General features: G+C 37.4%; 1 protein-coding gene across 3 annotated transcripts in view; it reads left to right on the top strand.

The window, feature by feature from the left end:
• The window catches only part of LOC129727018 (small subunit processome component 20 homolog), a 105,606-nt gene that overhangs the window by 11,070 nt on the left and 78,505 nt on the right, over positions 1-16,031 (top strand). For all 3 annotated transcript variants that reach the window (XM_055684380.1, XM_055684378.1, XM_055684379.1), the window contains exons 4-6: positions 3,592-4,919; positions 5,137-6,253; positions 8,641-9,580. In XM_055684380.1, the coding sequence (XP_055540355.1) occupies positions 3,592-4,919; positions 5,137-6,253; positions 8,641-9,580 (3,385 nt within the window). The remainder of the gene's footprint in view (positions 1-3,591; positions 4,920-5,136; positions 6,254-8,640; positions 9,581-16,031) is intronic.

The raw sequence follows: 16,031 nt of genomic DNA, 5'->3' as shown, positions 1-16,031 counted from the left end.
ATTCGTACCTACACATTATTATCATTTTTCGGATGGCAGCACCGTTCAGTCGTCCACATGGATACTGAAAAAATTGTTTCACCTTTCAGCAGTAATGTCTTGGCCTTGTCGTCAGTAGATTTTGACGTTAAGTATACATCAGTTCGACTTTCGGTCACGCGCAGCGACAATCATGTCCGATGAATTCTGCAAGAGTCAGGTATCTTGTTCTAGTCATCAAGCTTACGCAAATTGAACGAAAACGTTATTGCAAAATTAAGAATATTGAATTGTCAAGCTCATTTCAATACGTCTTTATCAATTTGTGATTCGTGTAGATTATATGTATCGAAGTGAAAGATGAATTTGATCTCGAAGAGCATCCACAGAATTCATTCATGGAACCATCAACATCAGGATGTGGAAGAAACATTCTACCGACGGAGTTGCAACCTTCTGCATCTGTACGAATCGGCGGAGATACCATCAATCATATCATCATATTCTCATGAAAGCATTCAAAAAGAATACTCCAGAACTCAGAAAATTGAGTTATTCAACAAAGGCCTAGCTGGAATCAACGTTTCACCAATATCACTGGCAAAGCTCAATCAGGAAAAATATCCTAAAAAAAGTAACTGAACATTACTGACGGTATAAGAAAAAACATTTTCGATTTTGATGTTGAAGAAGACCTGGATTTATTGAAACGTAAAGCGAGAGACTTTGACGAGATGATTTTGCTGTTAAAAGAAAAAATTACTGCGCCCGAATGCTCGAGAGAAGATGAAGTAAGAATACTTTCGGTTCTACCGAAATCTCGAAACCAACAAACGATAACAGAACAGTTTGAAACAACTGAATACATTGTGAAACAGGCTTGGCGCATATCAGAGGTTAGTGGAATATTGGCTATTCCTGACGTGAGGATTGGACATGGATTGCCCCTGGAAGTAAAAAACGAGGTATTGTAGTTTTATGACAGTGACCAGGTCAGTAGAGCCATGCCAGGGCAAAGGGACTACGTTTCAGTGAGAAAAGATGGTAAGCGACAGCATGTGCAAAAGCGACTCAATGAATTCAATTCGTGAGGCTTATGTTTATTTTAAAGATATCAGCAAAACTGATATTGGGTTGACTTCTTTTAGAGCTTTGAAACCTAAGCATTGTAAACTACTTGGAAGCTCAGGATCTCATAATATTTGTGTTTGTACTGATCACGAGAATACTGAATTGATGATACACAGTCTAAAGAAATATTCATTCCAAAATGATTCTAAATTTTACTTTGAACAACTATAATGTAGCTCAACTACACGATCCAAATATTGTTATCCCCGCAAATGTGAACATTGCCCAAGCCGTTTAGATTTTGAAAACAGTTTTTTCAAAGAACTTGAGGAACGTTGTGTGAGAGAAATACCTTTCGAACAGTGGATTGCAACAGATCGATGTAATATAGAGACATTTGTGAAACCAATTGATGAATTTGTATCTTATTTTTGTGAAAAGATAGAAAAGTTGATAACCCACGATCACATAAAAAGTCAACAGTCGACTTACATGAGAGAAGCAAAAAATAATTTGAAAGATGGTGAAGTTGTTATAGTGTGTGATTTCTCAGAACTCTTTTCTTGAGAACCGTTCGCCCAATCTTTTTGTTGTCAAAGAATAAATTGTATATTTTTGATCAAGCATTTCAATGAACGTATGGTTTTTGCTAGAGAACCACGGACAAATTGAGAAAAACGTGTATTTTCCTAAATTTTATTAATTTTTCGAGCTTGAATTCAAAATAACTCAAAACCGATGCCTTTAGAAGGTTAACTACCAAGAGCTTTTTCATTAAGAATGACTCTCTGCATCTTTTAAAATCATCAGAATACAAATATTTTGAAAAATGTTTGAATTAGAATTTTTATAAAAAAAATTAATCTACCATAAAAAAAAATTTTCCATTTCTCCATCCGGGACTTTTTTTAAAAGTTGCGTATTAACGCCAAGTTTCTTTAAACAAAAAAATTTAAAAAAAATAATTTTTTTAATTGAAATTTAATGTTTATTTTCAATTTTTCTGGTCAGAATTTATTTTTGTGCAGTGTATATTTTTTTATGACGCATTTTTAATTCCCTACAATTCATTTTCAGACAGTTTTTCTATACAACCAACGGTTTCTGGGCTACAGTTCTTCGAATAAAACCTATGCCAAAAGGCATACGCCCTTTTAGAATGTAACTCATGGGTGTAAAAAATCTCTAAGTTTAGTAAAGCGGGCAATGTATGCAGTTTGCGAGGATGCGAAAATTTACGCATCCTCGCAAACTGCATACATTGCCCGCTTTACTAAACTTAAAATGTAAGTCATACGACAAAAAATGAAATTAGTTCGTAAAATAAAAAATCTCTCCATCTGTGAAAAATACTCAGTATGCTAAGCCAAATACGTGTGCAAAAATGGTCGATTAAATTTTCGCGTATTTCCAGGTCATTTGAAATGATATTGCTCCCTAGCCTTAGGAACTGGTAGGTTTCGGGCATTGAGTATTAAACTGCACAAATCATCCAATGCCCCGTCAATGCCAGCACTGTTTTTTAGAACAATATCACAATTCAAGCTTTCTTCGATCATGGTACGATATCGATCCCAATTGGTCGGTGGTAAATCAGATCGGACCAAGTGACGTTTTGGTTATTTCGAGAAAAATGAGTTTGAAGTTTACTACTCTGTGAATTTTGAAGATTTCCATATTTCCGCATAATTTTGGTATTATGAGCTGGAGTTACTCTTTTACTGTATCATGTAAAGTGACAATTAAGAAAAACAGCGTTATGAATTCGACAATGACCGGTAACATAACTGACTAGGTGAAATTGGTCCACTCTGACTGAACAAAAGGATGATATGTAATGAGTTGGTTCATTTTTACTGATAAAGTATGCTCGTTTGGCTAACGGGCTCTGGAACTTTTTATAAGGTGCCTGGCAGCTTTGAAATCAACTTATGCTGACTTCAAACCAATGCAAATAATTCCGGTGATTACAACTTTTTTCTGCTTGGCACATGATCCACTCTGTCTGAATACTATAAAGCGTGATAAATTCAAAAAATCGTTTGAATATTCGTCTATTTGCTGATTTTTACCAACATCTGACTGGGTTGTAGTTGCCAATAACTTAACACTTGGTTCGTTCTGACTGCACACTATGATTGCTTTTCTTTGATCATTTAGAAAAAAATGTGCCATTAGTTTTGCTATTTGAGAGATAAATCAACTCTGGTTGTTGTGTGATGTAGCTTAAGTAAATCTTGATTCAATGCTATCAATAACTTGTTTTTTCCAATTTTGCGACTTGGTCCGGTCTGACTTAACACCGACCATATGTCCTGTTACTCCTGAAGTTACACGCGCTGTGTTTGTTTTGTTAATAGTTCACTTTGGTTTGCACTTTTAGATTTTAAAATGCAGTCATATGAGATATTGGTGTTTTGTAATATGTTCATGGATTTCAGTCGTTTAAAAAACAGCTCATCGTTTAGTTATTTCCAGGCCCTAATTTACTAAAAAATAACAGTTCCATCATTTTGAGAAATTATTTTTTATATATTCCAGGAGGTCAGCAAGTCGAAAACCGAGATGAATTCATAGCCTGCATAGTTTTACTACCTCATCTAAAGGATTTCGAAATTGATAACAAGATTTTGCATAGGCTGGAAGAGGAAGTGTACCGTACCTTAACTACAATTGAAACTGATATGGAAGACTGTTATATCCCTGTACTAAGTGTTTTGATTGAAACTCTCGTTCATATAAATTACCCGGAGATACATTTGTATGTAGAGACTGTTAAGCGCTTGCTGCCTGTAATTAATAGTAGGAAGAAAGAGCCATTAATTAACATAGTCAATATGTGTTTGGTTCAAATTAGTTACACAGAATCTGATTTACTAAATGACGAGTTATTTAACGTTGTTCATGCTCATCTGTGTGAATTTCTGGCCTCAGAGCATTCTCGTACGAGGTTGCTAGTTACACACAGTTTCACGCTGTTCAGGGGCGCAAGTATTTTTCTGAACACCGGAAGCGAGACATTGTTCGATGTGTTGTATAGTATTGAAAGCGTTGAACCAGATATTCATAATTATAGAAAGCATGTGATGTTGTTGAAAAAACTTGAATTTAATGCAAGTTTGTTACAATGCATTAAGAAACCAGAGTTTCGGGTAGACGCCATGCGCACTGTAATATCTCTATTATCAATCAATTTCAATTTACTTTGGAAACCAGCCAGTGAAGTCCTTCAAACTTATGCTGACGGATTCAGTATAACCGATTTTTGGCATGTTTACAAACAACAACTAAACTGTACTTTGAACGTTGTAAGTGATAACTCGACTTTAGAAGTGAATGAAAAAATGCACAAAACTAATAATCAAGAATTACAAAGCGATGACTACAAAAAAATTGACTATGTAAATTATCGAATCCAATTACTCAATAATTTGGCAAAATTCAACAGAATATTTGAGGCCAAAAATCGAGATATTGTAGAATCATTCTTTCGTTTTATGGATAAGGAATATCGAACAAAGAAAACTGCTGACAAAACAAACGAGGATACATCGAAAGCTTTACTAAAGATAATAATCGCTTATTTAAATATATTTTCCGGCGTTCGTAATCCTGGAACCATTTTCAAATCTCAGCAATTGTATGAGACTTTCATGGAGTTTTTATGTCATCGTAATTCCGAAGTACAGCGCTTAGCACTTAGTTGCATCTTTACTTATGAAAATCCTGCTTTTATACCGTATAAGGAAACCCTTTATCGGTTGAATTGTAATAAAAGCTTCAAGCAGGAAATCGCCGTTTTCTTCACGAAGAGTGCGAGTGAAGGAAATGAACTTCGATGTATAGTACAGGATGAACACCGAGTAGAGGTAAGTTACTAATTGACTAGTTCAAGTCAAATCATCATAGTCTGATCAAATTGAACTCTTCTGCGACCCATAATGTTGCAAAATCTCAATATCATTAATCACAAATCGTTGAAACCTTCCAACATAAATTAGATTTTTTCTTCCTTTAATCACATTTTCGTTTTTGTACAATAGAATTGTTACTTTGATCAAAATTAATTTCTTTCATTTATTTCAGGTCATACCAATGGTAATGAAAATATTACACACTAAAATGATCCAAAAGACAACTTCTCCAGAGCTGAAAAAGCTGATTATCAGATTCATAGGAAATTTCCGTGAAAACGAAATTAAGTTATTTATGAATATGTCATTTGCTTGTTATGAAAAATGTCTAATGGCACATGCTTTGGAAACATATACGTTTATCGTGACTAAAAACCCAAAAGTCGAAAGTTTTTCTATCCATCGTTTGCAAGCGTTGATTTTGCTAATTGACAATATTTTCGATGAATTCGCTGCTGTCAAAAATGAAAGCTTTGTGCGGTATTTACTACACATTAAATTTTGCATGGATACAACACTTTTGCAAATGGAACATTCTCTAGTGAAACATCTGAAATCGCAAGCAACGCTTAATATGGTTAAACTTTTTGACCATTTTGATAATTATCATTGGTCTGAAGAGGAAATCCAGGCTGTTTTTTCTATCTATGTGTGGCCTCAGCTGAATAAATTAGAAAATGACTGTATTCATTCTCCAACTCCACTACTAAAACTGTTTTCGATTTGGAGCAAATCCCTCCGATACTTTCCTTTATTGGTGAAATCTTCAGAAGCAAGTTACACACCTCTTGAGAAAGTAATAAGCCTTTTGTCAAGTGGAAAGGCCAGTGATATAGTTTGTCGAGAAATTTGTAAGATGATAAATAATATGCTATCTTTGGAATTAACGGATAATGAAAACAGTTATGAGCTACCAACCAAAAACACGCTTATTTCGGCACATAAAGATATGAATAAAAAGCGAAACCCTGGCTGTTTATTGCTATCTTCTTACTTTGTAAATATTTTACGTTATATTCAAAAAGTATTAAAACAAAACAAGTCGATTTCTAAAGATTTACTTAATATACTATCTTGTGTATCTGAATGCACCCGCGAGGACATTTTATGCGATACTCTAACAGACATGTTGTTTCCAATGACAATACAAAAAAGTTTACATCCAAATATTGATATCGAAACGTTACGAGAGATGCACCATGTACTTCTTAAAATGTTGAAATTGGTATCGCGTCCAGAAAAACATATGCGCAAAATCGGGTTACTGTTAGAGCGTGTGAATGATCTAGGTAAGAAATCTTCAAATAACAGTAATTTAGTAAACTCTGAATGAGTAGTAGGGTAGAAAATCATTATCAATCAACTAAAAACTACAATATTACAATAAAAATTTTGATCGATTGTATAACAATTCCTCGGAAACTATTCCCCAGAAAATAAAACGCCGAAGCTTTTTCCCCAGAAAACAAAATCCCAGAATGTAGCAATCACCAGAAAACTGCTACCCAGAAAGTACTAATCCCCAGAAAGTTATTATCCGGAATGAACCAATGCCCAGAAAACTATTTCCCAGAAAATACCGTTCTAGAAAACTGTTATCCAAAAACGAAGAAATATGCATTTTTATTTTTTAAACATGGAAAATCTGTTAAAACTGAGCTTTTGTATATCTGAAATGTATAACGATTCTATCATTTGAATCAACTTGTTGTCAACATTTGTTTTCAACATTCATGGAGTAAATAAGTAAGCGCTTGACACCAGGCCATAGTTAAAAAATCAGAGAACTTTTAGTAATCGTTTTTCGCTGAATGAACATCACAAGTCGATCACAAAAACACAGTAGCGAATTGATTTCCGAGGCTCCTTGACCAAAAATCTAAAGACCCCTTCTAATCTTAATCCGGTTAATCTAGTTCACATGGGGGGCAGCCCCCTTGCAGAAATTTCCTCTGTAGAGGTTCGTTCGTTTACCTGGGTTGATGCAACATCCACTAGTATATATTAAACGAGCGGAAGGATACCCGGTTACAATTCCGGAGCCTGTTGAGTATACGTTTGCATTGACATGCACACCGGAAACGGTAGCGCCTTTGTAATCATGGCAACATGAATCCTTTCCTTCGAGAAGCCAACAAGAGATATCGGAAGAGTTTTCTTTTCTGTTTAACAGTCATACTAGCCATAGAAGTCTTTCATAGAGAGATATGGTGGGACAGGCTAGTAGAGCATGGCATTAAATTGCTGTGTCGATATTCTCTTCTTGGACCTTAAAAATCGAAGACTGGGGCACGCAAACTCTCAACAGCTTGTACCGAATCCGCAGAAAGTCTCCAAGGTTTAGAGTCTCTAGTCGATGGATCAATGTAGGTAAGGAAAGTCGGCAAATTAGATCCGTAACTTCGGGATAAGGATTGGCTCCGAAGACTCGGATGACTCGGGCTACGGGACTGCCGGGTCGCGGGTCTGCGGTCGTGCTCCCGCTTCGCGCGGGTGTCGCGCCGTGTGCCTGCCGGCGCTTCTGCCTCAACGCACTCCGGGGCGTCCGGCCGTGTGGTGGTGTGAGTCGCCCGTTCATCCGCCTCGCGCAGGCGTGCGATGCGCTCGCTCGCCCGCCGCGCCCGGGTTCATACGCTTCCCGGCTTGGGCTGCAGTTATCGATAAACAGTCAATTCAGAACTGGCACCGCTGAGGGAAACCTGACTTTCGAATTAAAACAAAGTGGCGAAGTACCGATCGTTAATAGTGTTGTTTTGCAAAAACCTAAAGCTTGATATGTTGAAGCAAGGCTTCGCTACCGTTTTTAATTTAGCCTGTGTCTCTTGAAGGGTACTTACCTCACTGTTCCCCTCGATAAATCCGGAACAAATGTCCCCTAATGTCCCAAAAACTATGATGAATTTGTGATCATTTGAAAAAGGTTCGATCAAATTCGATTTAGATCTTGCGGAATGGCAGGTAAAAGAATTTTCATATTTTCATATGTATAACATATATAGATTTCATATTTTTGGTACGCAAGTGTTAATTAAAAATGTCAAATAATTTAGAATGTTAACAATACGGTGATGCTGGAGAATAGTTTCTGGGCATTGGTGCATTCTGGGAAACGGTTTTCTGGTAACTAGTACTTTCAGGGGTTTAGAATTCTGGTAACTAGTATATTCTGGGATTTGGTATTCTGGAGAATGGTTCATTCTGGGGAAAATCCTTCGACACTTTATTTTCTGGGGAATGGTTTTCTAGGAAAAGTCGGACAACCATTTTGATCAATTATTGTACTTTTCGGGAAAATAGATATAGAATTATCTTACGTTTTCTAACATGAAATTGTAATAATTTTCAACTAAATATTTTAAATCTTTACTCGACCACATAACTTTTCCACATAAGCACTGATGATGGTTGCATGTAGCAACCGAAATACGTATCTGCGGACGGTATTCGATTAAAGGGTATTCGATTTTTTGTAGTAGAATTAAATGGGAACATAACCTATTCTCAATATTTAACTTTTCAATCTTCGACCGAATATGCGACAAATATTTGTCTCAATGAATATCGGTGAATACCCACATTCGATCGAAGGCGTTTCGAATTATTATATTTTATTGATATTTTGTTATAACGACATTAATCGTAAATAATCGATAATTTTTAATAACTTTCATTTTAGTTGCTCGTAAATGTATCCTTCAAATGATTGACCTGCTGGTCGAAAAATGTAACGATCCACAACTCGCTCGATGCGCATCTATACTTCACGATATGAATGCAATGGATAAACGTTGGTTGGATCAACCAGACTTTAATCGTCGATTGAATGCATTTCGCAAGGTGGATGAACTGACAAATGAACAGGACGCAATAAGAGTAGAGCTGACTATTTGGATTGTTCATCAATGCTTTTATTATCTTAAAACAGATCATGATTTGGCAATTCGTGACCGTGCCAATCAGTTTCTACAAACGAATGTAAGCCAATGCATTAAAATGCAATCAAATTCAGATCAGAGGGAAAGTGTGCAATACCTTATTGAACGAGTGGTTCTGCCGGCAATAATCAGAGGCGTGAAAGATAAAAATGGGAGTGTGAAATATGAAAGTATTCAATTAATCGGTCAATTCAGCCGCCAATGTGCGGATTATCATTCTGTTTTTGCTGATCTACACCCTTTTACAAACGAAAAGGATCGCGAGATAGATTTTTTCGAAAACATGACACACTTACAATCTCACCGCCACCGGCGTGCTTTGAAACGATTTTGTAAAATTCTGAAGACTTTGGAAAAACCACCATCTATTCGCACTCTTGTTAATTTTGTACTTCCTATAGTCTCGACGTATCTATGTAATGATGTTTATAAAAAGAAAGCAAAACTTACTGAGGCTGCCGCAAAATGTGTAATCCTAATAGGTCGACTTCAACCTTGGCCAGGTTATAAATCATTGCTGAAACAATACCTCAACAAGATGAAACACAATATTGAATATCAAAAGCAACTTATAAAAATAGTCGTGGGTTTACTAGATAATTTCAACTATGACTTATTGAAAGCCAACAGGGATAATTCATCTTCACAAATTCTTGGAATCAACACCATTTCTAAAGAAAGGTAAGTCTTTCAAAATAAACGATTTTTGGACATTTGCTCCAGACTAACATAATATTTTAGAGTTTACAATTCAAAATAACTCTTGTTTAGCTACATTTCTCGTGAACCTCCGAAAATTCGAATTTGGATAGTAAGTCATAAGTGCAATTTTACGCGAAATAGTGCAACTATATTAATCGACCAGTTTTAATCTGGCTGAAACTTTGCACATTACATATTGAAGATCGATCTGTTCTCTAACCGAATTAAATGGTTTCATCGGTTAAAATTTACAGTTCTATTGTTAAACTGCAATCAAAGTAGAGATGTCAGCTGATGCTATGCCATCACCCGCGGAAACCTTTTGTTGTGCAGAAAAAGTTTTTAAGTATGATTTGCAGGGAACCAAAAGTTCGTAATGGTTGAATCTAGAAAATCTATAACGAGCGTCTTAGCAGAGTGATTGAGATCAATCAAAGAAATAGTTATCGGTTTCCGTTATACTCTACTAAAATTTAGTAGAGTATAACGGAAACCGATAACTATTTCTTTGATTGATCGTAATGGTTAGACAATGCTGTAACTTTTGTGACTAAAATATCAAGTGAGTTTCCAATGACTGTGACTGTGTTTTTGAATATTTTGATAAGTATTTTAAATAGGCGGGTGCTGACAAGTCTTCAAGTAGTGAGCAAATTTTATACTAATTACTGCGTTTTTTCAAAAAACAAGTGGAACGTCAAGATTTTGACGTGGGACTACGTCTTTGTTTTCTATACTGGTATGCATTCTGTAAAATTGGAAATGTTGCGTCAGATTTCAAACGATAGTAACAGCATAACCAGATAATGGATAACAATTCGATGAAAAGTGTCAATTACAAATTTACGCGAACAATGAACCAATCATATGCGAGCATTCCTAGCACGGACAACATAAATAGACACCAACCATTCCCTGCGTTATTTTCTGTATCAACATCAAAAAAAAAAATTGACAGGGTCTCCCTGTCCACATAGGTTAATTTATGTTTGCCCTCATGAACCTAGATTGATTTGATGTCTCGAAGGTAAAGGTTTTTCGAAAAGTTTGAAACAACCTCTTTTCTTGAACAATTTCTAATCCAGCTGCTAGAACGTAATAAAAACTGATGTCTTAGAAGAAAACACGCTGGTGAAAGCATTTTTTATTTTAGATATTCACTAAATAATCGTGACCGACATAATATCGAACGAGTAAGTTCCTAAAAATATTAATTTAAATAAGAGTAAGAGCCGGCGAGTGCTTATGATTTTTTTTCCATTTACTAAGATCTGTTCAGAATCTTTTTTTACATTGTCAACATTGTTAGATATTTTGTATTTTTAACTTTACAAATAAAATAATATACTTATATTAGCTGTCTTCGTAATGCAGTGAATGTAATTGTTAACGAATGAAACAAACTTGTGAAGCAAAAAAACAAAAATGAATCTTTTTAAACTTTAACTTCGTTGTAATTGTTAAATGTTGTTTGCACAAAAAGCACTACAGGCACAACAACACCAAGTGTAAATACCTCGTAGTATTTCCTCTGGTTTCTTGCACTTCCTATTCAGCAAGTTTAATCTACAGTTGTTTTCGAACTATTGACACACCTTTTAACATCGCTTGAGGAAACTCGACTTTCGCCATTGTCATGTTCCAGTAATCAGAAATGATAATCATTGTCTTGTAACTAATTAACCCTCTCTTTACCATAGTTACTCTAGGGCACCACAGGTTTGAATGCGAAAAACTTTTTGAAATATTTATCAATGCTACTCAAAATGCATAAATATATTGTTGAACAATATTCTAACTGTTCAAGAATATTTTTATTCATTTCGAGTATGATTGGTAAATATTTCGTGAGGTTTTTTGCATACAAACCCATAGGGCTCTGAAGTTTTATGGTAGAGAGGGGGTTAACAAAAAAACAAACAAACAAACAAAGACTTCCTCAATAGTTTTAAATTTAAATGTTAAAGACGTAGTCACTCGTCAATCCAATCGAATTTCTACCCCGAAGTTTTTGCCAGCGGAATTATTTGAAACTAACCTAAATGAGATTAAAGCTGTTATTAAAATTTGCAAAAATATAAAAACCAGCTGAGGTTTCAGGTTATCGACTAATCAGTTTGCTTTAGTAAACGGTTTGAGAGAATTATTTAAAAAAATGATGTCGCGCATCTACAAAAATCCAATTTTACAGATGAACAGTTCGGATTTTCACTTGGGCATTCCACAACTTATCTAATTACTAATATAATAACAAACCTGAACACTGTCAATGGTTTATCTGTTTTTTACATTCAGCATTTTTCGAATAGCTTTTTATCTGTGTTTTTCTTTCAACATCAAACTTCGTCTGCTATGTGTTGTATCTCATCTATTTTCTAAAGTGATTTGTGACCAAAAAAAAGTGAAGTTTAATTGATTCCGTTAGTTCTTAAGCTGCAAAGTTTCATTTTAATCACTGACACCGCATATTGTTTTTGTTGCTCGTTTACGCCACCGCCATCGAGGATAAGGTCATATCCACCGCCGTTTTAAGTTTACACATTGCAACCAGGAAGACGATACTTCAAAGGATTGGGACAATCCATTAATGATGTCACACAAAATTTGGAAAAAATTAACTCCCCCCCTCCTCCTTGTCACAAGCTGTCACAACTTCCTTGATCCCCCTCCCTAAGTTACGTCACGTTTTTATACCCCCCTCCCCCTTCTTTGGTAATAATTGATTGAAAATCGAGAAATTTGTTAGGAATGCTTTTTTTCTTAATAAGAACGATTTTACTGAAAGAAAAACTGAAGCTCGAAGGAAAAGAAGATTATAAAAGATAACTAGAAAAGGCGTTTAGTTCTTAGTCCAAGCATGCTGCTGATGGAGTCGCATACCGACGACATAGAAAGCCGAGACAGTAACTACAGCATCATTGCTGATTTTTGAAAGACCATCAATTTTTAGTTCCTCTTCTTCAATCAATTCGCGATCCAAATCTCCACATGTTACAATAGCCATGCATTTTTATTTACGTTTTGTCACAATTTTTATATTGATTGGATTAAGAGAAACTAAAAATTAATGAAATTGCGCTGTCATTCATAAACGAACATGCACGGTAAAACAGAATTAACTAACATTATGGTTTTTAACGAGAAAAAAAAATTAGATATTAGGTATGTGACTTTTTTATTTATTTATTTTTTTTTGAGTTGAAATGTGATGTCACACTCAGGCTAACCCCCCTCCCCCATATGTCACAAACTGTCACAATAATTGAAACCCCCTCCCCCCTCTAAACGCGTGACATCATTAATGGATGGTCCCATTCAGACTAAACTTTTGAAAATGATTTTGAAGCGTTCTCCCTGGTTTAGCACGAACGAGCTACATAGGCTCACTAATGTAGAAACTAGGGATGTAACGGATATCTGCATCCGCATCCGCGGAACATCCGCATGAAAATTGACATCCGCACCAACATCTGCATCCGTAATCACATATCGGCATCCGCATCATACCATGCGGATATTGAAAAAAAATATCGCTTCATAAAATATTGCAGAAAAATTTTCCTTGGTGTACACTGGGGTCGCTTTTTACGCGGTTGGTTTTACCGCATTTAAAAGATTAGATTAGATATACTTATATTAAACTTATTTGATACCGCGTACGAATCATCTTCCGGATCGAGTAGAAATAAGCCGCGTTATTGAAAAAATATCCTGTTAAAAAACGTATAAAAACGACCCGCGTAAAAAGCGACCCCAGTGTATTAACTGCTCGCCCAAATAACTTTTGCACTGGGGAGGGGCATGGTTATAGGAAAAAAGCAAAATATAACACAAGGGATGTTACGGATATCCGCATCAGCGAATGCGGAACATCCGTATCCGCATCCGCATGAAAATTGACATCGTCATCAACATCTGCATCCGCAATCACATATCCGCATCCGCATCTGCAGATGTCTGAAAAATCACATCCGTAACATCCCTGGTAGAAACATTAGAAAATATGTCAAACCAAATTATTAACAAATTCCGACAAAAAGCTAAAAACATTCAATAATATAAAAAAGCGTACAAATATATATATATATATATATATATATATATATATATATATATATATATATATATATATATATATATATATATATATATATATATATATATATATATATATATATATATATATATATATATATATATATATATATATATATATATATATATATATATATATATATATATATATATATATATATAAATAAATAAATATATATATATATATATATATATATATATATATATATATATATATATATATATATATATATATATATATATATATATATATAAATATATATATATATATATATATATATATATATATATTTTTTTTTTTTTTTTTTTATTTGTTTCAGGTGGAGGGGAAATTTGCATCCAAACCCCTGAGGTGACCAACCTCAGGGAGTGTGGGGTTGGTTTGAATCAGTGACCGGACCCACTAAAACCCCTCCAGTCTCCAGCCCATAATACTCCCCGGGACCACCGCTAGGTATTGCTTCGGGGAGCGGCTTTTGTGCTCTGTGCACCCTCTTGGTTCTATAGATCTCTTTGCTAACTTAGCTAACTAACCTGGAGACTGGCCGTTAGCTAACACTGGCGTGTCGGTGGTCAACCTGTCGCCTGTTTTGCAGTTCTAAAACTATTTGAGAGGCGGCTGTACAAACCGCCCTCCAAATGTTTGGGTCTTTACACATCCTCCGAACTAGGTTGTCCGGAGTGGTGTCTGGCCCGCTCACTACCATCATGTCGCTCCGCGCATGCACAAAACGAGGGCACACGAAAAGACATGCTCAGCAGTTTCTTCCGCATCCGCGCACTCGGGACACATGGGGGACCCCGCATGCCCGAATCTGTGTAGATACTGCCTGAAGCAACCATGACCTGACAGAATCTGTGTCAAGTGGAAGTTAACTTCTCCATGGCGCCTCCCGACCCATCCGGATACGTCCGGAATAAGTCGATGCGTCCATCTACCCTTTGCGGAATTGGACCATTCCTGCTGCCATCTGATCATCGAGAATGACCTTCTGGTGCCTCGTATACCCCTTGTACAACGACACCGGTACGTGGATGATCCTAAGCGCGAGCGCTATGGAGTCCCGAATGCCCCAACTCTTACGCTGGAGTGCTACCTCTGCCGTCTTGGTGACAGAGAGAATAGCATCCAGCGTGGATCTACCTTTCCGGGAGCCGAACTGGTTACTTGCCAGACCGTTTACACCCTCTGTGTACTTCACCAGTCTGTTGAGGATAATCCTCTCAAGCACCTTGCCCGTAGTGTCCAGCAGACAGATAGGTCTGTATGCCGATGGGTCCCCTGGCGGTTTCCCAGCCTTCGGCAACAGCACCAATCTCTGTCGCTTCCACCTGTCCGGAAAGAGGCAGTCATCCAGGCACTTCTGCATGACTGCTCGAAATAGATCGGGGGCCACTTTCATGGCCGTCCTGATGGCCAAGTTCGGGATTCCATCCGGTCCCGGTGCCTTGCTCACCTTTAGGGAGTTGGCGATCACGATGAGTTCTTCATTCGTAACCCTTACCTCCTCCACAACCTCTGCACGGCTGCCGTCTCTCACGGATTGGATGCCCGGCAGGCTGGCCGACCATCCCTGGTCTGTGTCTGAGATACTGGAACGTCGAACGTGAGACTCAGCAACCGGAGGCCAAGGATTTGGCTCGTGTCGTGGAAAGAGTCCCTCGATGATACGCTCCAGCATCGCTGGTGATCGCTCTGCAGGCGCCAACACGCCTTTGGTCTTCGCCATTACGACTCTGTAGGCGTTGCCCCACGGATTCGTATTGGCACTCGCGCATAGCCTATCGACGCAGGCCCTTTTGCTCGCCTTTATCGCACTTTAAAGCGCCGATCTTGCAGATCCGAATACTACACGGCGCTCTACCCTCTGTGCATCGGTACGTGCACGTTGCAACATCCGTCTTGCACGGAGGCACGCGCTACGGAGGTCCGCTATCGCGTCGGTCCACCAGTATACCGGTGACTTACCATTCCTAGGTTGGCGGGTCCTAGGCATGGTGGCGTCGCACGCCCGCGATAATGTGGCAACTAATTGGTCAGCACTCGGGCGGAGCCAACTGCCCCCCTCGCGCTCTCTTCTCATTGCTTCTGCAAATACCTCGGCATCGAAATGCGATGTCTTCCACCCGCGGACGGTCGGAGTATTGGCTCTACCCGTCGCCTGCCGCCTCACGTTCTGGACTACGCTATAGCAGACCGACTGGTGGTCACTATAGGTGTAGCCATCGTCTACCCTCCAGTTTTTGATCAGTCCTGGGCTGGAGAACGTCACGTCGATGATCGACTCCGCACCATTTCTGCTGAATGTACACTTGGTTCCAACGTTGGCCAGAT

The sequence above is a fragment of the Wyeomyia smithii genome, chromosome 3 (genome assembly GCF_029784165.1).
Source record: "Wyeomyia smithii strain HCP4-BCI-WySm-NY-G18 chromosome 3, ASM2978416v1, whole genome shotgun sequence".
Taxonomy (NCBI): domain Eukaryota; kingdom Metazoa; phylum Arthropoda; class Insecta; order Diptera; family Culicidae; genus Wyeomyia; species Wyeomyia smithii.
Note: the sequence above shows the minus strand (reverse complement) of the source record. Positions and strands in the feature narration are given on the sequence as shown.